Consider the following 19,869-nt stretch of genomic DNA (forward strand, 5'->3'; position numbering starts at 1 on the left):
CTATTTTGGATGCCACTCTTAGGAACCAAGCACCGAGACCCCTGCCTTCGGCAATTCCTCTGAGACCTACACATGTCTGAGGGAGGGGATGGATGCAGAGGTGCGGGGAGGAGCCCAGAGCTTGAAACACCTCGACATGCTGGGCACTGCATCTGAGTCCTCAGAGCAATAAATCGGACGTGGAGGTGGACTCCTGCCCTGTCACAGGCGGTCACTCACTCAGCTCAGAGAGGCCCACCCGTAAGTCCCAGGTCACCCAGCAGAGCTCCGTGTCACCTGGGTCCTAGGACTCCAGAGCCTTTGCACTATCCTTTATGCCACCACTGACACTGTGAAAGGGGGACCTGGCCCTGGTGGCGGGATTCCAGAGGGGCGAAAGCTCCCTGCTGAGAGTAGCAGGGCAGCGAGGGCAGAAAAGGCCTGGCTGAGGCATCCTGGCAGCAAAGACTGGGCCAGAGGCCAGTGAGGACAGGCTCGGGCAGTGGCCAGCTCTTCCGTTTGGTTTGCTCCTGGACTCGTTGATTTTGAGGCTGCAAGCCAGGGAGTGGGCTGAGTGGCTTTGTTACAGGCAGCAATGAGAAACAGAGACAGCCCTAAGGAAACCCCTCTAGGCATAACAAAGGAAAGTGGACCATGGTGGTGGGGGGGGGGGGGGACACACACTATAATCTGGCCCTCACCCACACAATCCCCAGAGGGCCTGGGCTAGCAGTGGCACAAAAGACTTCTTGTTGGGCTGGCAGGAACAGAGTCCAGCGGTGGGAAGGGGAGCCTGGTGGTCATCAGGGAGCAGCAGGACCCCTCGGCCCTGGCCTCCAGTCCCCGTGGCCAACTGCTCCCTGCCCGCTTGTCTGGTGGAAATGGACCACCCCTGCCCCTTCCCCCTCCCTCCAATGCCCAGGACTGCTTGTCCCTTCAGGCCTGTACCCCTCCTCCTTCTATTCCCAGAAAGCCAGGCAGCTGCGTGCCTCAGGCCTGTGCTCTCTTGTGACTTCACCGTAAAGCGACTTCTCTGAAGAGTAGAGGAGCCGGGGGACAGAGGCTGTGGGGGGGGGGTGCAGGAGCTCAGGATCCCTTCCTCACCACCCCCACCCCCCCAATCCACGTGCTGCCTTCCCTGGGGTCGCCCTGTCATCCTGGACCAGTGTTTCTCCAGGAGACGAAGATCTGGGGGAGAGGCAGGAACACGGGGCTGGGGGGTACCAGTCTGGGTCAAGGGCTTCACTTCCGGAAGACTGGGGGGCAGCCGGAGCAGAGATGGAGAATCCGAGCACAGTCAAGGCAGGGTGAGGCCAGGCAGGGATGCTCCTAAGCACAGGCTTCCTGGAAGACTCAGCCCTACACCCCCATCCCCCTGGGCTGGGCCCCTGGGGAAGAGCAAGGAGACAAAGACTCCCTGTGCCAACCCCCACCCCCCAGGGAGGGTGAGGTCAAGGTGACCTCGAGCTGTTCTCCCTGGGCTCGGGGCCTCTTTGGCAAATGTGGCCTCCCAGGGCAGGACCAAAACCAGACTTGGGCTAATTCTTCCCATCTTCCACCATGTCTATAGACATGGGCTAATTCTTCCCATGCTCTACCTTCCCACAGCGCACAGTGCATGCTGCCTCCTTACAAAGAGCAAAGGCAGGACCTGGCATGGATGTGCCAGGCTCCGGGTTGCAGAATTACACCCCGCGAGCCCAGCCAGAGGGCACATCTAGGCTTTGTATTTAATTTGCCCATTTTGTTTTGGTTTTGGGCCACACTCAGTGGTACTGAGGGCTTAGTCCTGGCTCTGTATTCAGGAATCACTCCTGGCAGGGCACGGTGGACCATACAGGATGCCAGGGATCAAACCCAGGTTGGCCATACGTAAGACAAGCGAGTCTTATCTGCTCTTCTGCTCACCTGGCTTTGATAAAGGGTGCACTGGGTAGGGAGACCCTGGGAAAGGCAGATCTGAGGTCACAGGGCCAGGCAACTTGGGCCCTGGTACCAGCTGGGCACCTACAGCCCCACCAGCTTGGGCCAGATCTCTTTTCTGAACTTATCAGCGGGGTGGCTGTGACCTGCTTGAAGGTGGCTGCAAGGGTCAGCTGACTGTAGGGCACAGCCGCAGCCATATGGGAATGTGCCCAGTTCAACTCAGGATATTTGCACAGCGTGAACTGCAGGCGAGGCGGGGCTTCTGATTAGGGTGAGGAGGAAGATAGTCGCGTTAGTTTTAGGGACATATCTGGTGGTGTTCAGGGACTACTGGCTCCATGCTTCGGGGTCACCGCTGGCGGAGTTCAGGGGACCATGCAATGCCAAGGATGGGATTGGGGCTTCTGCCCACAAAGCCATTCAGTCAGGCTCCCTTTGGGCCCTAGGGATTATTCTTAGCCCCAGTGAAGATAATCAGTCTAGATTATCCAGTAAAGATAATCAGTGTATGGGACTGGAGTGATAGTACAGAGGGTAGGGCACTTGTCTTGCACCTGGCCTGCTTGGGTTTAATCCCTGTGTATGCCATACAGTCCCCTGAGTATCACCAGGAGTGATCTCTGAGTGCAGAGCCACAAGTAGCCTCTGAGCATGGCCAGATGAGGCCCCCAAAACAAAAAACAAGACAAAACTAAACTAAAAAACACAAATATAATCAGTCTTCTTTGAAGTGCATTTCTGGAAGACATTTTCTTTCTTTTCTTTCCTCTGTGCTAGGGACAGAGCACAGGGTCTCCTGCATGCAGCAAAGCATTCACTGGACGGTGCTTCCCACCCCTGGAGATCTGTGAGCCCCTTCCTCATGCTCAGGCAACTGTGACCGCTGGGACTGGGGGTGAGGGCCAGCTGGTAGTCTTGCCAAAGAGGAGACTGTAACCAGACATGAGGGAGAGACTGAGAGTGTGTCCAGACATTTCAGCTTTGCTGCTTTAAGTGTCAGTTTTTCAGGGTGGGGGGTTGTAGCTGAGCATTTGCTCTATAGATGTGAGATTAATAGTTCAACCCCCAGCACTGCAAGAATCAAAAGCATAGGGACAATGGTGAAAGGAAGGTGACAGAGGTGGTGGGGTTGGGGTGGGAATATTACATGCTTGTAACAAATTCTTCATGAACTATATAAACCATGGTGTTTACATAAAGTGGAAAAAACAAAAACAAAAGCAAAAAACAAACCCCAAACTTCTCTTTTTCTCTGAAGTAAAAAGAATGACAATGAGGGACCAGGAAATTAATGCAAACTCTGAGTTCCAACCCTCAGGCACTCCTGGGTATCGCCCGGGTGCCAGCCAGAGCACCACTGGGAAGAAGGGAAAAACTTTATTTTTTTTTTTCTGCTTTTTGGGTCATACCCAGCGAAGCACAGGGGTTACTCCTGGCTCATGCACTTAGGAATTACTCCTGGCGGTGCTCAGGGGACCATATAGGATGCTGGGAATGGAACCCCAGTCGGCTACGTGCAGGGCAAACGCCGGACTGGCTGTACTATTGCTCCAGCCCAGAAGAACTCTATTTTTTAAAAAAAATGAATGAAAATAGGAGGAGCAAGAGGCCAGAAGCTGGGGGAGAAAGGGATGGAGAGAAAAGGACAGATCTAGACAGGATCAGGGAAGGAGGGGGAAAAGACTGACACTCCCCAAACCCCCCACATGAGGTCTGGACCAGCTGGGCTGTGAGTGGGCAGCAGGGGGCCCCTTCCTGGGTGCTGCCAACACTAACTGCCAGGCAGAAGGAAGGCCAGGGAGGGGAGGGAAGCTGGGCGAAGGGGATGGATAGCATCCAGGAGGGCCTTGCTCAACACACAGGCCTAAACAGGGGGCTGCCACAGGGAGGGACCCTACAGGTAGCCGGGCTTATAGGCTCCCGGAAGCTCCCCACATTCACTGCGGACTGCGGAGGTAGGTGCAGCCTCAGCAGGGGCCGGAGTGGGTGGAGGGTGGAGGGGCCCACCGGGCCCTGTGCCCCCCGGAGGACCGGCAGGCCCCTGCCTCTCTCGGGACCCAGGTCTTATCTGCAAATCGCAGGGTGGGGGGTGGCGACACTTGTAACTGCCAAGGTTCTTTCCTGTGACGGCTGCGGGGAGTAATGGAAGGAGGGGAGCAGGGCCCTGGTGATGAGCTGGCTTCTCTGGAATCCCCATTTCTTCCCCCCCACCCCCTAAAGGCTTTGCCTCTGAGGTCACAAAAGCCCTGTCCCCAACCCACGGACACCCGCACGCACGCTCGTTAAAATGCAGACAGTCCCTCCCTCCTCCCGTTCCACGCAGGCGAGCCCAGAGGCCCCGCGGTGGGGTTTCCAGGGCCCGGGTTTTCCCGGCTCCCGCAGTCCGGGGCCTCGGGCCACCCGGGGCGGCGGGGACCCCGGGGCCGCGGCCGTCGGGGCCGCCCCCGCGCCGCCCCGCCTGGCGGCCGCCGCGCCCCCGCCGGGCAGCCGCGCCGAGGGCGGAGGCAGGAGCGCGCGCGGCGGGGAGGGTGTTGGCGAGCGCCCGCGCGCTGTGTATGGTCTAGCGCAGGCAGCTGACCTTTGAGGAGGAAATCGCAGCTCCCGGCTCCTTCCTGTAGTAACAGCCGCCGCCGGAGCGCGGGCCGCAGGGGCAGCCGCTGGGCGCACTGCCCGCCCCGCAGACGGCTCGGCCCCAGCAGGTGGGTGGCCCGGCCGCAGGGGCCCCGCCGCTCCCGCCGCGCGCGCAGCCCCCTACCCCGAGGGCGCAGGCACCGTCGCCGGGACCCCGAGGGGACTTGGGTGCCGCGGGGATGAAGGACGCGGGACCGGGATGGACGCCGTGGAAGGGGGCGACGGGTGCGCGCCGTCGGCTCGGCCGCGGGCAGGGGGCGCTGTCGGGTTGGCCAGGGACGGGGACTGGGGGCGCAGCTAGAGGGGGGCCGCGGGGGGAACGCGTGTCCCCCTTCCCCGCCCCCTCCGACCCCCATCCTCGCTCCCTGTCCACCGCGACCACGTGCCCACGTGGGTCCCGGTCCCGGTGGGGATCGTGGGGGAACCGGTCGGCGACCTGGCCTGATCACTGGGCCGCAGTACCCAACCCGTCGTCGCAGGAATTGGAGCTGGGGGTTCGCAGTCAGGGAAGGGGGTTCTTGCAGAGAGGGCCCAAAAGTTTCTCTTTCAGTTTCTGGCTTGTCCCTTCTCTGGGGGAAGCCCCAGGAGCGGGGTGCGAGGGGACAGGAAGACGGGGAGGGCGCTTGACTCTGGAGAGCAGGTTCCTTGTTGGAGGGTCGTGGGGCCTGTCTCCCATGAAGGGGTCCGGGGTGGCTGACGGGGGCCGGGCGGGGGGTGGGGGCGAGGCGCGTGCTCAGCCCTGCTGGCCCTAGGTGCGCGGACATGGCGGGCTGGATCCAGGCCCAGCAGCTGACCGGGGATGCGCTGCGCCAGATGCAGGCGCTCTACGGCCAGCACTTCCCTATCGAGGTGCGACACTACTTGGCACAGTGGATCGAGAGCCAGCCCTGGTAGGTGGCCCTGGCCCTCGAGCCCTACCCTGGCTGGCCCCTGGTAGGCCTTTAGATCTACCCCCTGTGGTTTGATGTGATTCTGGCCCTGCTCTGCTTGGAAGGGGCGGTGGTCCCCCCTCCCCCGTTAAGGGGAACAGAGAAAGAGAGCCAGGGGAGGGGACAGAGGAAGGGGGTGTTACTAAACTTTGATCCCTGAGGACCTGCCAGCAACCAGCCCTTTGGTCCTGGAATGCCTGCAATCAACTCCCTTGGTACTTGACCTCTTTGCCTAAGGAGATGCCGTAGCCGACTTTTCTCCACTCCCATGCCCCAAGGGATGCCATCGACGTGGACAATCCCCAGGACCAAGCCCAGGCCACCCAGCTCCTGGAAGGCCTGGTGCAAGAGTTGCAGAAGAAGGCGGAGCATCAGGTGGGGGAAGATGGATTCCTGCTGAAGATCAAGCTGGGCCACTATGCCACGCAGATGCAGGTGGGTGCAGGCGCCGAGCCTGGGTGGGCAAGCCACCACTGCCTCTTTTTGCCAGCACCAGAAACCCTGGGTTTTTTCCTGGCTTGGCCACTGACTCACCATGTGACCTGAGTGTCTTGGCCACATTTCTGGGCTTCAGTTTTCCCCGCCCCCTCTCTCTAAGTCAGACCTGGCTGAGTCCTTTAGCGAATCATCCGGCTAGGGGAGTCCCCCAGAGAAGGTCATTCTGTACAGACCAGTTAAGAGGAGCTGGACGTCGACCAAATATAGGAGAAATAAGTCAGACAGATTCTAGAAAGGAAGAAACAGAGCAAGCAGACACCCCTCTTGAGGTGATTTGGAAGCTGGGAGACTTGATGAGGTGGGGAAGGGTAGGGACAGCCGCCCTACCAGCAAGAACTGGATAACGGGGCCTTGAAGAATGGATGTATTTTTTTTTGTGGGGGGTGCACTCCTTGGCACTGCTGAGGGCCTACTCTTGGCTCTTCTCAGAGATCATTCCTTGGGTGTTTGGGAAAGCTGGGGATCAAACCTGGGTCGGCCATATGCAAGGCAAGCACCCTGCCTGCGGTACTCTCTCTCTCTCTCTCTGGCCCCAAAGGGCAGTTTTTGATGTCAGATGTGTCTTCTCCCTTACACCAGGGTGGGGAGGAGAGCACAGGGGGAGAGAAAGAGAGTTCTTTGGGATTTTTTTGTTTGTTTTGGGGTCACAAGCTCAGGAATTACTCCTGGCTCTGCACTCAGGAATTACTCCTGGCAGTGTTTGGAGAACCACATGGGATGCCAGGGATCAAATATGTGAAGAGACAAATTTTAGTAGAAGCAAAGAAAGGGGTGTAGGTAGTAATAACAGTCAAGAATTTATTGGTACCCACTCGTACTTTTTAGTGAATCCTTCTTAAAAACGAGCAATGAGAAGCCAGAAAGGTACTAGGCAGACAGGGTATTAGCCTTGCACGCAGCTGACCTGGGTTCAAACCCTGACGGCCTGTATGGTCCCCTGAGCTCTGCCAGAAGTGATCCCTGAGCTCAGACACAGGAGTAAGCCCTGAGCACCCCCAGTGTGGCCCAAAACAAAAACAAAACAAAAAACCCAAAAACAAACAAACAGACCAACAAGAATACCTGAGTAACACTGTGCCAAGGAAATCAGAGAACCGGGCCGAGGGTGTGTGTGGGGAACAAGAGAAGCCTGGGAGGAAGAGGGAAACGAAATAGGAAGCCAGAAGCCAGAGCACACAAGGGTGGAAAGTACCTTGAACTTGCAGGAGGGGTCCCCGCTCTGAGCTTAGCTGTTGACTTGTTTGTCTGTTTGAGGAGCGACTCAACCTCTCTCCGATTCAGTTTTTTCCTCTGTGAAATGGTGCCAATGGTGTCCCCTTAGGTCTTGGGGTTTCTGTGTTGTCAGAGCTGGAGATGGTGGCGGTAGGACGTGCTTTGTGACCTGTGGCTTCTAATTCGCTGCCGAGCAGCAAGGAGCTTGAGGAGGGGAAGTCACATCAAGAGAGAGAGAGAGAGAGAGAGAGAGAGATTGAGAGAGAGTATCATTGTATCATTGGGCTGGAGCAATAGTACAGCACATCTCACCTTGCATGGAGGGTTCCATCCCTGCATCCCAGTATGGTCCCCTGCTCACCACCAGGAGCAATTCCTGAGCACAGAGCCAACTACTCTTAGAGTAGCCCCTAAGCATTGCCAGGTGTGACCCAAAAACTAAAAAGAGAGATTTGGAGGAGCCGAAGCCCCTGGTGAAAGTCCCTCAGTTCCTGAAGCTCCTTGGGGAATTTGGAGAGGCAGGATTGTGAGAGAGGAAAGGGTGAGACAGCAGACTGGCCTGTGCAAAAGCAGGCCACTGGTCACCGTTTTTGGATTCTTCCAGAACACGTATGATCGTTGCCCCATGGAGCTGGTGCGCTGCATCCGCCATATCCTCTACAATGAGCAGAGGCTGGTCCGAGAAGCCAACAATGTGAGTGTCTGGCGCACGGGTGCAGGTGCGGGGGGAGGGGGTGGGGGGGTGGGGGCGTCTGTCCAAATGCCTTTCTCTGCAGACACTGTTTTCTAATAAATGCTGGAGAAAAGAAACAAGGCAGGGTCGCAGGCAGGGGTGGAGCCACCACTGGCCCAGGACCTGGCTCTACTGCTTACAAGCTGTGTGATCTAAGCCCATGACTTACCCTCTCTGATTAAAGTCTACTTCATCCATTCTAATTAGGGGTTATAATACGACCTTGCTTGTAGGGATTGTGTGAGGGTTAAATCAGGGTTAATTTTGTGGGGGAAGGATGTACAAAGCAATGAAACAGAAGAGGAAGCACTAAACACACATACACGCACATACACACACACGCACATACACACACACGCACGCACATACACACACACACATCTGAAAAGTCAGTTTATGTCAGAGACCACAAATCACTGGGGAAAAGATTTATTCTTTTTAGGGGGAAGTGAGGGGAATCACACTTAGGGCTGCTCAGGGCTTACTGCTGACTGCTCAGTTCTTGGGTGACCATATGTGGTGCCAGGGATCAAACTGGGGACAGCCACATGCAAGGCAAGAGCCTTACCCCTGGTACTGTCTCTCCAGCCCAGAGATTGACTCTTTATGGTGTGGACCCCGGTTTCGGGATCACCCCCACTGCTTGGGTAAACATGTCTGAAGGGGATGCTGTGTCTGTCACTGCTGGGCAGGGCTGGGAGGCAGAGCCCAGATCTCTGTGGGGAAGGGTGCCTGGAGAGAATTCTCCTGAAGTTTGGGGACAGAGGTGGGGGAGAAGGATGTTCTGGGGGAGAAACCACCTGGATGTGAGGGTTGGGAGGAGTGAGCCAGCTCACGGAGGCAAGGCACCCACAGAGCCTGCCTAGGGAACGCCAGAGAGGGTGCAGAAGCGGGTCCTCAGCGACCAGGCGGTGTCCCTTGTTGTCACTGTCTAGTTCACTGTAGACATATGAGCTCCTGAAATTCAGTCTCTAGCACAGGGGTCGCTGTTCCTCTCCCGAGCCCCTCTGGGCTCCCCTCCTTGGTGTGAGTGAGGTGCCCACACAGCTGAGCTGGGGGTAGGTGGGAGGAGGGGGAAGCGCATCTCCCCGCAGCTGAGCCCGGCTTTCACAGCGCCGAGTGGCTGGCTAGTGGCGCTGTTTTAAATTGGTCCATCAGCGAAAAGCCAGCTGAAGAGCCGACCTCCGGAGGACGTGGTGCAGAATGTTCCAGAGTGAGGAAACATTGAGTGGAGAGGCCCTGAGGCAGGGACGCGCTGTGTGTTCAAGGAACAGAAAGTCGTCATTGTCCTTGGACAGCCAGGCCGGCGTGTGGGTGTGGGGACTGCGGGAGGGAGGCGGGCTTTGATCCTGAGATTCCAGTCGGCTCGTGGCGGAAGGAAAGGACCCAGCCGGTCACTGAACAGGCCGGACCCACACAGGCCTCGGCGGTGCCTCCCTGTCACTGCCCGTTGGTGTCCCCGATACCACCCGTGAGAGGGGTCCTTTCTTCCCGTGGGTCACAAGAGCATCCGGAGCGTGGACATGGATGACGTGGGATCACGTGTATCCTGGCATGTCCATGACCTTGGGTGGGAGATTCAGTGTGAAATGGGGAAGGGGGGTCGCAGGCAGGAAAGCCAGGTGCTCCCGGGCTGCAGGCGGAGGCGGTTTCATCAGAGCACAGGGAATGGGCCTGTCTGGGAGACACCGTGGGCTGGAGGTTCCTACTGTGCCAGGTGAAGTGCCCGCCGGCCCCTGCCCTTTCCCCGTCTGCCCGATTCTCACCAAAGGTGCTCGCAGTCCTCCAACCCTGAGTGAGAGTGAGTGCCGGGAGCCACTCCATAGGCTGGGGCACAAGCTGTGCATATGGGAGCCCTGGGATCCATCCCTGGCATTGCGTGGTGCCCGAGCACTGTTTCCTGAGCACTGCTAGGGGCAGTCCCCGAGTACCACTGGGTGTGGCCACAAAAGAAACAGAAGTAACCCCTGTGCATCGCTGGGTGTGACCCAAAAAGCAAATAAATAAATAAATAAAATATTAAAAAAAAAGAAACAGAGAATGTGTTTGCATCCCTCTGACTGGAAACACAGCTCAGGGGAGGTGTTGCCCCAGCCCTGTGTCCGTGTTGGCCTTTCCTTGGGAGGAGGGCCTGCGTATCCCCGTCCTCACTTCCCTGCCCCTACCTGCAGGGCACCTCGCCAGCCAGTAGCCTCGCCGACGCCATGTCCCAGAAACACCTGCAGATCAACCAGACGTTCGAGGAGCTGCGACTGGTGACGCAGGACACAGAGAATGAGCTGAAGAAGCTGCAGCAGACGCAGGAGTATTTCATCATCCAGTACCAGGAGAGCCTGAGGGTCCAGGGTGAGCCCGGGGGTCCTGCGGTTACAGCAGAGCCAAGACCACTCTTTGAGCTCCTGCCAGTGGGTGGAGGGAGGCAGGATGGTGTCCTGTGGATCATCCCAGTGGATCTTTGTTTCAGTTTGGGGGCCACACCCAGGGCTGCTCTGGGGTTATTCCTGGCTATTCTGAGCTCAGGGATCACTCCTGGTGGGCTCAGAGGACTATACATGGTGCTGGGGATGGATCCTGGGTCGGCTGCATGCAAGGCAAGTGCCCTGCCCGCTATGCCTTCTCTCCAGGATTCACTTGTCAATCTGCATGACCCCCTAACCCTAAGCCCCGCCTTATTGAGGTCAGAGAGTTGTATTATCCCTGTCTTCCCTGGTACCTCGTGGTCCCTATGGTCCTCTGAGCATCACCAGGAGCTATCCCTGAGCAGAGAGCCAGGAGTAACTCATGAGTATGGCCCCAAACAAAACAAAACACTTGTTTTAAGTTAACATGGAACAATGTTAAATTGTCTCCTAACCTTCCACTGCCACCACTGACCGCCTTTGGTTGCGGAATGGTGGGGAGGGAGGATGGCGCGTGTGGGCTCCCTTGGACCTACCCTGGACAGGCCGGGGAAAGTGGACCCTCCTCGGTGAGGGGCAGGCGTGTTCAATCTGTCACTGCTGCCCAAGGCCCCTGTCTGGTTGGCGGGAGTGATGACCCCCGTCTTGGGTTTTCCGGTTCCGGTGTCCGGGTTGGAGTCCATGAAATGGGCATCCGCATGTCCTGGGAGTGTGGCTGACGCAGAGAACCCTGGCTGGGGCTGTCTGTGAGGGGCTGGGGCGGGGGCAGGGTAGGGCGAGGGGAGGTCATCGTGTGGGGTGCTTGGTGCCTCCTCAGCTCAGAGAGCCCAGCCGGGGCCGCTGAACCCGCAGGAGCGCCTGAGCCGGGACACGGCGCTGCAGCAGAAGCAGGTGTCCCTGGAGGCCTGGCTGCAGCGCGAGGCGCAGACGCTGCAGCAGTACCGCGTGGTGAGTGGCCGGGCCGGGAGATGGGGGGTGAGGGGGAGCTGCCTTCCGCCGGGCGCCCTGCGTTGTTTCTGGGGGTCAGCCGGGCTGCTCTCCCCGCCGCAGGAGCTGGCCGAGAAGCACCAGAAGACGCTGCAGCTGCTGCGCAAGCAACAGACCATCATCCTGGACGATGAGTTGATCCAGTGGAAACGGAGGCAGCAGCTGGCAGGGAACGGGGGCCCCCCCGAGGGCAGCCTGGACGTGCTGCAGTCCTGGTCAGTGGGCGCCGAGGGGCGGGCGGGCCTCAGGGAGGACTGAGGGCCAAAGGCTTCTGGGAGAGGGCGGAGCCGGGTGCTGGGTTCTCAGTGGACGGGGACCCCTGCACCCGGGGCCAGGGAGGGCGAGGTGGTGACACGGGGAGCCTGGGGGCTCCCGCAGGTGTGAGAAGCTGGCGGAGATCATCTGGCAGAACCGGCAGCAGATCCGCAGGGCCGAGCACCTGTGCCAACAGCTGCCCATCGCGGGGCCGGTGGAGGACATGCTGGCGGAGGTCAATGCCACCATCACGGACATCATCTCGGCCCTGGTCACCAGGTGAGGCCGCCCCCGCGCACCGGGTGTGGGGACGGCTCAGCTCCCATGACATCTCTCTCTGCCTGGCCCTCATGTCCCTGCCTCTGGCTGCCTGGGCTGTTCTTGTCCCCTGTGTCCGCTGGCTGCTCCCGCGGGAACCTGGCCTCCCTGGGCACAGGGGGCCCGCCCCGTGCTCCCCGGGGGCACTGTGCCCGCGCCTGGCGGCCTCTGCCCCCAGCCCGGGAGCCCCGTCCGCAGCAGCGTCATGACAGCACCCACTGCGCCCTGTGTCCCCGCAGCACCTTCATCATCGAGAAGCAGCCCCCGCAGGTGCTGAAGACCCAGACCAAGTTTGCAGCTACCGTGCGGCTGCTTGTTGGGGGGAAGCTGAACGTGCACATGAACCCGCCCCAGGTCAAGGCCACCATCATCAGCGAGCAGCAGGCCAAGGCGCTGCTCAAGAACGAGAACACCCGCAAGTACGTGCCCGCCCGCCCGCCTGCCTGGGGTGCAGGCTCTCTCCATCCTGCCCCTTCTCTCCTGCCCGCCTGCGCCGGGGCTGTACCCCCTCCTTGCCACCTGCCATTGCCCACCAGGTGACTTATCCTGTGTGTTTCCTTCCACTCCAAGCAGTTCCCAACAGGTACTCAGCCAACAGTGGCCGACGCTGGGTTGTCCCTGAAGCTGGGCTAAGCAATAGGTCTCGAGTGTCATCCAAATGACCCACTCCCGAGACCTTGTTCCTTTCATGTGTAGCAGAGCTGACATGTCCAGTGGTCACTCCTGTGTGCCCAGGGGAACCTGGCAAAGGGAGACACCTCATTCTCAGGCTATAGGATGTGCAGGGAGCCAGATCAGTCTGTACGAGGACTGTGTGCCCATGGAGGGACCCCAGGGCCAGAACAGTTCAGCTTCACTGTGTCTGGGCAGACTCAGTGTTCGTTGCTGTGTGGTTGCTTCATCATCTGAGGATGATGATGAAGACAGAGCAGTTTCTCCCTGGATAGGGATAGGGACCCTCCTAGACATGCAGTTGAGGGACCAGAGCTATCACTAGAATAGCAGGGAGGGCACTCACCTTGCATGTGGCCAGCCTGGCTTCAATCCCCAGCATTCCATATGTTCCCCTGAGCCTGCCAGGAGTGATTCCTGAGCACAGGGCCTGGAGTAACCCCTGGATAACACTGGGTGTGACCCTCCCCACCACGAAACCCAACAACCAAAAAACAAACCAAAAAAAAAAAAAAGACCAATTCACTCTAAGGCCAAGTCTTCAGGGAATGGCTGGCGGGCTGCCATGTGTCATCTGGGCTCCATCCTTGCAGTGCCACTGACGGCAAAGGGTGTCAAAGCATCAGGCCCTGGGAAACCAGCAGCGGTGTAGAGGTGCCAGCACGTGATTGGCCAGGGCGATCGAGGAAGGCCTGTTGAGGGGAGACTTGGGTTTACACACAAATGAGAAACCCTAGGATGTTTGGGGGTGGGTGGATGGGGCAGGGACATGCTCAGTGGGCTGAGCAGATTCAATTGAGATTTGAACCCTGACACCATTTTTCCCCCCTGCAGTGAGTTGGGGGAGTCCCCCAAATCACCCAGTGTGGCCCCAAGAACAAAACAAAACAAAAATGTGAGGTAACAGGATTAAGTACAAAGCTTGGGGGCTGCAAACAGACGTGCATGTGGGGCGGGTGGGGAAACCCCTCTGAAGTGGGGTAGAGGAATCCTGGGGGGCCATGCAGTGGATCAGGGAGGGTCACACTGATCCTCAGACGCAGGATCACAGGATATATTTTAGAAGCTTCCAGACTTCAAATATCCCATATCCATCTTGAGGCTCAAGGGAAAAAAATTGGAGGGGAATAAGTTGGCTGTGTTTAGGCCTTCCTCATGACTCAGTGCTCAGGAATCACTCCTAGTGGGGGCTCAGGGGACCATATGAGACGCCGAGGATGGAACCCAGGTAGATTGCGTGCAAGGCAAGTGGGCTCCCCGCTGTACTATCACTCTAACCTCAACCTCCCAAGGAATTTTTTTTTCTTTTTGGGTCACACCCAGCAATGCTCAGGGGTTACTCCTGGCTCTGCACTCAGGTATTACTTCTGGCGATGCTCAAGGGACCATATGGGATGCTGGGAATCAAACCCAGGTTGGCTGCGTGCAAGGCAAATGCCCTACCCGCTGTGCTATCACTCCAGTCCCTCCCAAGGAATTTTTAATGTAGCGAGGGGCAAAGACCCCTTAGAGCTTCTTTTGTGAGAGAGTCAGCTCTGGAGATGCCCCAAGGCCGCAGAGTGGCCCTGATCCGGGGTCACAGGCCCAGCTCCCCATCCTGGGCCCCTCTGGAGCTGGGGTTCCTCTGTCCCCACAGCGAGTGCAGCGGGGAGATCTTGAACAACTGCTGCGTGATGGAGTACCACCAGGCCACCGGCACCCTCAGCGCCCACTTCCGCAACATGGTGAGGGAGACAGGCCGGACCCCTGGCAGGAAGGTCAGCCTGGAGCCTCATCCTCACAGTCAGCCCAGAGCTGACCACTGTGCTCTCTGACCTCCTGCCCCACAGTCACTCAAGAGGATCAAGCGTGCCGACCGGCGGGGCGCAGAGTCAGTGACGGAGGAGAAGTTCACGGTCCTGTTCGAGTCTCAGTTCAGCGTGGGCAGCAACGAGCTGGTCTTCCAGGTGAAGGTGAGGCTCCTGCTCGTCACGGCACCCTCCAGCGACTGCGGAAGGGCTGAGCAGAGGCGACCTTCCCGCTCGGGGCCCGCTGCTCCAGATGGAGGAGTCGCCCCATTTACTCCTCACCACCTGTTGGGTGCCAGACCAGTGCCAGCCACAGAAATGAAGGCTGTCGAATGAGGGGGAAAAAAAAATGCAGGATTTTTGCTGTTCAGTTTTGGCTCTAGTTCTTCTGGAAGGAGTGTGTGTGCCAGGCTGAGGAGAAGGGGGTCCATTTGAGAAAGGGGGGTGCAGGGCGAGTGTGGCCTGCTCTCAGCACTCTCTCCCTGGCCTCGCGCAGACACTGTCCCTCCCTGTGGTGGTCATTGTCCACGGCAGCCAGGACCACAACGCCACTGCCACTGTGCTGTGGGACAACGCGTTTGCCGAGCCCGTGAGTCCCGGGGCCCCTGTGCTCTGCTGAAGAGCCCACTTGGGGGACAGTCTGTGAGCCAGCGCACGGGGTGGGGGGGCCGATCCCTGTGGACAGTGCCAGCTCCCTGCATGTTGTCCCCGCCCGCCTCCTGGTGGCTTTTTTTCTGGATCTTTCTCAGACCTCGGCGACACTGTGTACCTGCATGGCGGGTCTGACTGGCTCCTGCTCTACCTCTGTGCCCCCACCTCAGCCTGTCTCTTCCCTCTCAGGGCAGGGTGCCCTTCGCCGTGCCCGACAAGGTGCTGTGGCCGCAGCTCTGCGAGGCGCTCAACATGAAGTTCAAGGCCGAGGTACAGAGCAACCGGGGCCTGACCAGCGAGAACCTGGTGTTCCTGGCGCAGAAACTCTTCAACAGCAGCAGCGGCCACCTGGAGGACTACAGCGGCATGTCCGTGTCCTGGTCCCAGTTCAACAGGGTGAGGGGGTGACCCAGTCAGGGCCCAGCTCAGACTGTGAGTGTGTGTGTGTGTGTGTGTGTGTGTGTGTGTGTGTGTGTGTAGGGAGGCTGGGGGGTACCCCAGGGAGTAGAGGCAGTAGCTGTCACAGTGGGTGAGTCCTTTGGAAGAGACTGCACTGGGGATTGGGGTCCTTGGTCTGTTCAGGATCTGGGGCCTCCCTTGGCTCCTTCCTTCTCTGCCCACTTTGTCCCCAGTCAAATGACGGGGTTGAGCAGGTGTGACTTGGGAGATCCTTGTCTGGCCTGGGCAGTTTCACCCAGTGTGGGGAGGGCCTAGGGATGGGTGAAGGGTGCTCCAGAGCTGCCAGGGTGCAGGGGACAGACTGGGGAAGGTCTGCGTAGGACCAGAGCTGTCCTGTCCCTGCCCTGGCCGCCCCCGTTACTCAGACTCTTTGGGGCTCATAGGAAAACCTGCCGGGCTGGAACTACACCTTCTGGCAGTGGTTCGACGGGGTCATGGAGGTGCTAAAGAAGCACCACAAGCCCCATTGGAACGACGGGTGAGGACCGGGTGCCTGGGGCGGGCTGGACGTCCGCTCAGCGGTGGCGCTGCTGGTGACACAATGTGGGCCTCGGTACCGTCCAGGGCCATCCTCGGCTTCGTGAACAAGCAGCAGGCCCACGACCTGCTCATCAACAAGCCTGATGGCACCTTCCTGCTGCGCTTCAGCGACTCGGAGATCGGCGGCATCACCATCGCCTGGAAGTTCGACTCCCGTGAGTGCCCCTCACATCACACCAGTCCCGAGTTCCCGTCTCTGAGTCCCGGGTGTGCCTGCTCTGTCCATCCTGTCCCCCACCCCTACTCTGTCCTCTGGATCCCTGACCCCACAATCCATCAGCCCGATTCTTGGGGGAAAAGTCAGGCTCTGGGCTGAGAATTGGGAAGGCAGGACCCAGAGACCCGCTGGCTCTTCCTCCTCTGCCCGGCCCCCTGCCCCTGCTTGCTGCTTTGCTGGGCGGAGGGTCTGCGTGTGACCTTGTCCGGTCATAGTCGGGGGCCACTGGTGCCACACAGACTCAGGGACGCAGGGGGCCTCTGCGAGCCTGCCCTGGGGCCTGTCCTGTTCACAGCTGACCGCAACCTGTGGAACCTGAAGCCATTTACCACGCGGGACTTCTCCATTCGTTCCCTGGCAGACCGGCTGGGGGACCTGAACTATCTCATCTACGTGTTTCCCGACCGGCCCAAGGATGAGGTTTTCTCCAAGTACTACACACCAGAGCTTGGTGGTTGGTCTCTGCATCCTGGGATGCTGTGCACGGTTGCGGGTGTGGGGGGATGGGGGGTGCGGCCGTGGGGACTCAGGCCCAGGACTAGTTCTCCACTAGGGGAGGGACACCCAGCATGTGCACTGAAAACATTTTAGGGCCGGAGCGATAGTCCAGCACGTAGAGGCTTTGCCTTGCATGCAGCAGATCCGGGTTCAATCCCTGGCACCACATGTGGTTCACCCAGCCCACCAGGAGTGATTGCTGAGTGCAGAGCCAGCAGTAAGCCCCGAGCACTGCTGGGAGTGACCCCAAAACAAATACAGAAAATAATAGCATTTCAGGGCTCAGGATTGAATGAGGGAGTGTGTGACTTCTGACCCAACTCCCTTGTTGGCGGAGCAAAAAACCCTACTGTGGGGGCAGCCGGGGCACCTCCAGGCTGTCTTGCAAGGGACAGTGGCCCTTGGTTTGGTCCCCGGGGCAGATTCTGTTGCCTGGCAGGACTGGGCCAGGAGAGCAAGCAGGAGGGACAGATGGAAGGTAGAGACCGGGATCCCCCCATCCCCACTGGCTCCTTTTGTGGGGGCTTCCTGGGGGGGTCTTTGTGTCATCTCGTCCCCCAGAAGCCCTGGGGACATTGCGGAGGGGGTGGCTGCATGGGTGAGCTATGTCTCCAGGGTGCCCACCACCTGCCCCTTCTCCCCGCAGCCAAAGCCGTGGACGGATATGTGAAGCCGCAGATCAAGCAGGTGGTCCCTGAGTAAGTGACCTGGGCTGGGCTCCGCTCCCCTCCCCGCCCCCACCCAGCCTGCCTCAGCCTGGGGAGGGGCTGGATGGTGGCCCTGCTCCTGCAGCCAGGGGATGCTGTCCTCCCCGACGGGCCTCATGTGCCTGGCCGCTCCCCGAGGCACCTATGTTTCCTCCAGGTTCGTGAGCGTGTCTGGAGACTCTGCGGCGGGCAGCGCCACCTACATGGACCAGGCCCCCTCCCCCGTCGTGTGCCCCCAGACCCACTATAACATGTACCCGCAGAAGTAGGTTGTGTTCGCGGGCGCGGTGGGCAGGATGGGGCGTTGGCAGGCGAGGGCAGGCAGGGTGCTGGCACAGTCTGGGCTCCATCTGCTGTGACCGGCCGTGCCGCCCGTGAACCTCTACCACGGGCGTGTGTGCGTGGCGGGAAAAGGCCTTTCGTGCACACTGGGTGTTCCCAAGGGCTTCAGCAGGGGCTGCTGCCAGGGTGCTGCTCACGGAGCTCCCGGGGGCATCTCTCTTCCAAGCTGGGGTGGAGGTCTGGGGCCTGGCTGCAGGGGGTGACCACAGGTGTAGGGGTCACAGATCACTCTGGCAATTCCCTTCCCATACTGTGCCTCAGTTTCCTCCTCTGGAAGGAGTTGGATCCCCCTGCTCCTTTGGGAAGGTGGTGTAAAGGCCCAGTCTGGGCCAGGGCTCCAATCAGCCCCAGGACGTTGAGGGACAGGGTCACAGGCCCAGCCAGCTGGTCCTCCCACTGAAGACAGGGAGAGGGGCCCTGAGCCCCGACACCATCCAGCGAGGGGAGAGATGAGACCAGCATGGCCAGTAACTGACTTTGTCAATTCAGGGCTGTGGTTCAGGGCGGGGAGTTGGGGGGCGTGCAGGGGGCAGGGCGGGGCTCAAGGCACAGCTCCCCTCTCCCTTCCAGTGCTGACCCCGTCCTGGACCAGGAAGGAGACTTCGACCTGGACGAGACCATGGACGTGGCGCGGCATGTGGAGGAGCTTCTACGGCGCCCCGTGGACGGGCTGCACCCGCGCCTCTCCCCGCCCGCCGGCCTCTTCAGCAATGCCAGGGGCTCACTCTCCTGAGCGTCCCCGTCCCTCCCTCCCCAGAGACAGTGCTCAATGTGACGGGACACTGTGCTGTGACTGGAGTGTTGCTGTGAGTCGCAATACCTTCTGCGGTAGCGTGAATGCGCGCGTGCGTGTGTGTGCGGGTGCCGGGGCGGGGGGGACCTTGCACAGTCCCCAGGAGGGGAGGCAGCAGCCCCCTGGGCGGTAGAGATGGAGCTGAGCCAGGGCCTTCCATGACTGTCTGCTCAGCAGCTGTTTGTTTGCGTGAAATTCTGTTTGCTTATTCTGGGGGCCGTTCCCTGCAGGTACTTGGAGGAACCATGACATGTGCAGGGGGTGACTTTGAATTTGAGGTTCCCTTCGAGTGGCCTCCCCAGCTCCGAGTGCCCGGCTAGTGACATTTCTTGAGGAAGCGGGCTGGGCCCTGTGACATGGCCGCAGTTTCTAGAAGCTTTGCCTCTCAAGGTGTGTGTGTGTGTGTGTGTGTGTGTGTGTGTGTGTGTGTGTCCCGGCTAGGCACATCTTGATCTGTTGGTTCTTTCCCTTGGAAGGAGGCTGGGCTTCAGTTTCAACCCATGTTGGATACTTTCATGGTTGTGGACTCCAGGCTTTTTGTGAACAGGAGGAGCTAGTGGCAGACACAAGACACAGGCCCAGGGGGTCTCCATTTTTTGGGCTCCAGCAAGGAGCCTTGAAGTCTGTGCTGCAGCCCCCATCCTCCCCTCCCCTCCCACCTTCTTTCCTGGCTTTTCTCTCTGCGCCTGTGTACAGGAGGGTGGTGAAGCGCTAGGGCAGATCCCCCTCCTGGAGAAGAGGAAACTGCAGGGAGAGAAGCCGTGCTTGCTGCCTGCCATGGGAGCTGGAGCCCGGAGCTGGCGCTGGAGTTATGTAACGGGTTGGGGTATAGGGCCTGGCTCCCCCTCCCCCCAGCTCCCGCTTTTGTACCTTGTACACAGGCCACATGCTTGTGTCAACAGTGTCTTTGAATAAAATATTTTGTTCATAAGCTTGCTGCTTGCTGGTATGACCCCTGGTTGGGGAAGCTGGCAGTGGTCTTCGTGAGTGGCACCCCCCCTGCTTCTCCCCCGACCCCCCCTCCCACTACTGGGGTCATTTTCTTTCCTTCTGCAGGGCAGAGGGTGTGAGGGGCAGCCTGACACAGCTGCTTGCTCTCTGCTCTGCCTCGCCTGTCCAGGAATGCTAGCAGCCCTCAGCAGGTCAGAGGGCTCGAGAAATGGTGATTACAGGGGTGAGGGTGGGGGGGAGTAGAGGACATAGCAACCGTGGTCCCATGGCTCCTCGGAGCTGGCCGCCAAGCCGGAAACAGTGGTCCACAATGGTCCCAGGGTCCTCAGTGTCTGAGCTGGGCATGTGGGAGCCTCCCGCAGGCACCAGCAGTGGGTACCTGCCC

The 19,869-nt window shown here is 59.4% G+C and overlaps 1 protein-coding gene across 1 annotated transcript; it reads left to right on the forward strand.

Moving 5' to 3' along the window:
- Positions 1 to 4,424: 4,424 nt before the first annotated feature.
- LOC130035201 (signal transducer and activator of transcription 5A) lies at positions 4,425 to 19,458 on the forward strand. The gene is made up of 19 exons (XM_056126763.1): positions 4,425 to 4,604; positions 5,289 to 5,426; positions 5,744 to 5,900; positions 7,780 to 7,869; positions 10,080 to 10,254; positions 11,125 to 11,255; positions 11,358 to 11,509; positions 11,673 to 11,828; positions 12,107 to 12,286; positions 14,176 to 14,263; positions 14,369 to 14,491; positions 14,823 to 14,915; positions 15,167 to 15,373; positions 15,820 to 15,914; positions 16,001 to 16,131; positions 16,489 to 16,647; positions 17,338 to 17,389; positions 17,556 to 17,663; positions 18,311 to 19,458. The coding sequence occupies exons 2-19, from the start codon at positions 5,299 to 5,301 to the stop codon at positions 18,471 to 18,473; spliced, it is 2,388 nt and encodes a 795-aa protein (XP_055982738.1). The 5' UTR covers positions 4,425 to 4,604; positions 5,289 to 5,298; the 3' UTR covers positions 18,474 to 19,458.
- The last annotated feature ends 411 nt before the right edge of the window (positions 19,459 to 19,869 follow it).

The sequence above is a fragment of the Sorex fumeus genome, unplaced genomic scaffold (assembly GCF_029834395.1).
Source record: "Sorex fumeus unplaced genomic scaffold, SorFum_2.1 ptg000063l, whole genome shotgun sequence".
Lineage (NCBI taxonomy): Eukaryota > Metazoa > Chordata > Mammalia > Eulipotyphla > Soricidae > Sorex > Sorex fumeus.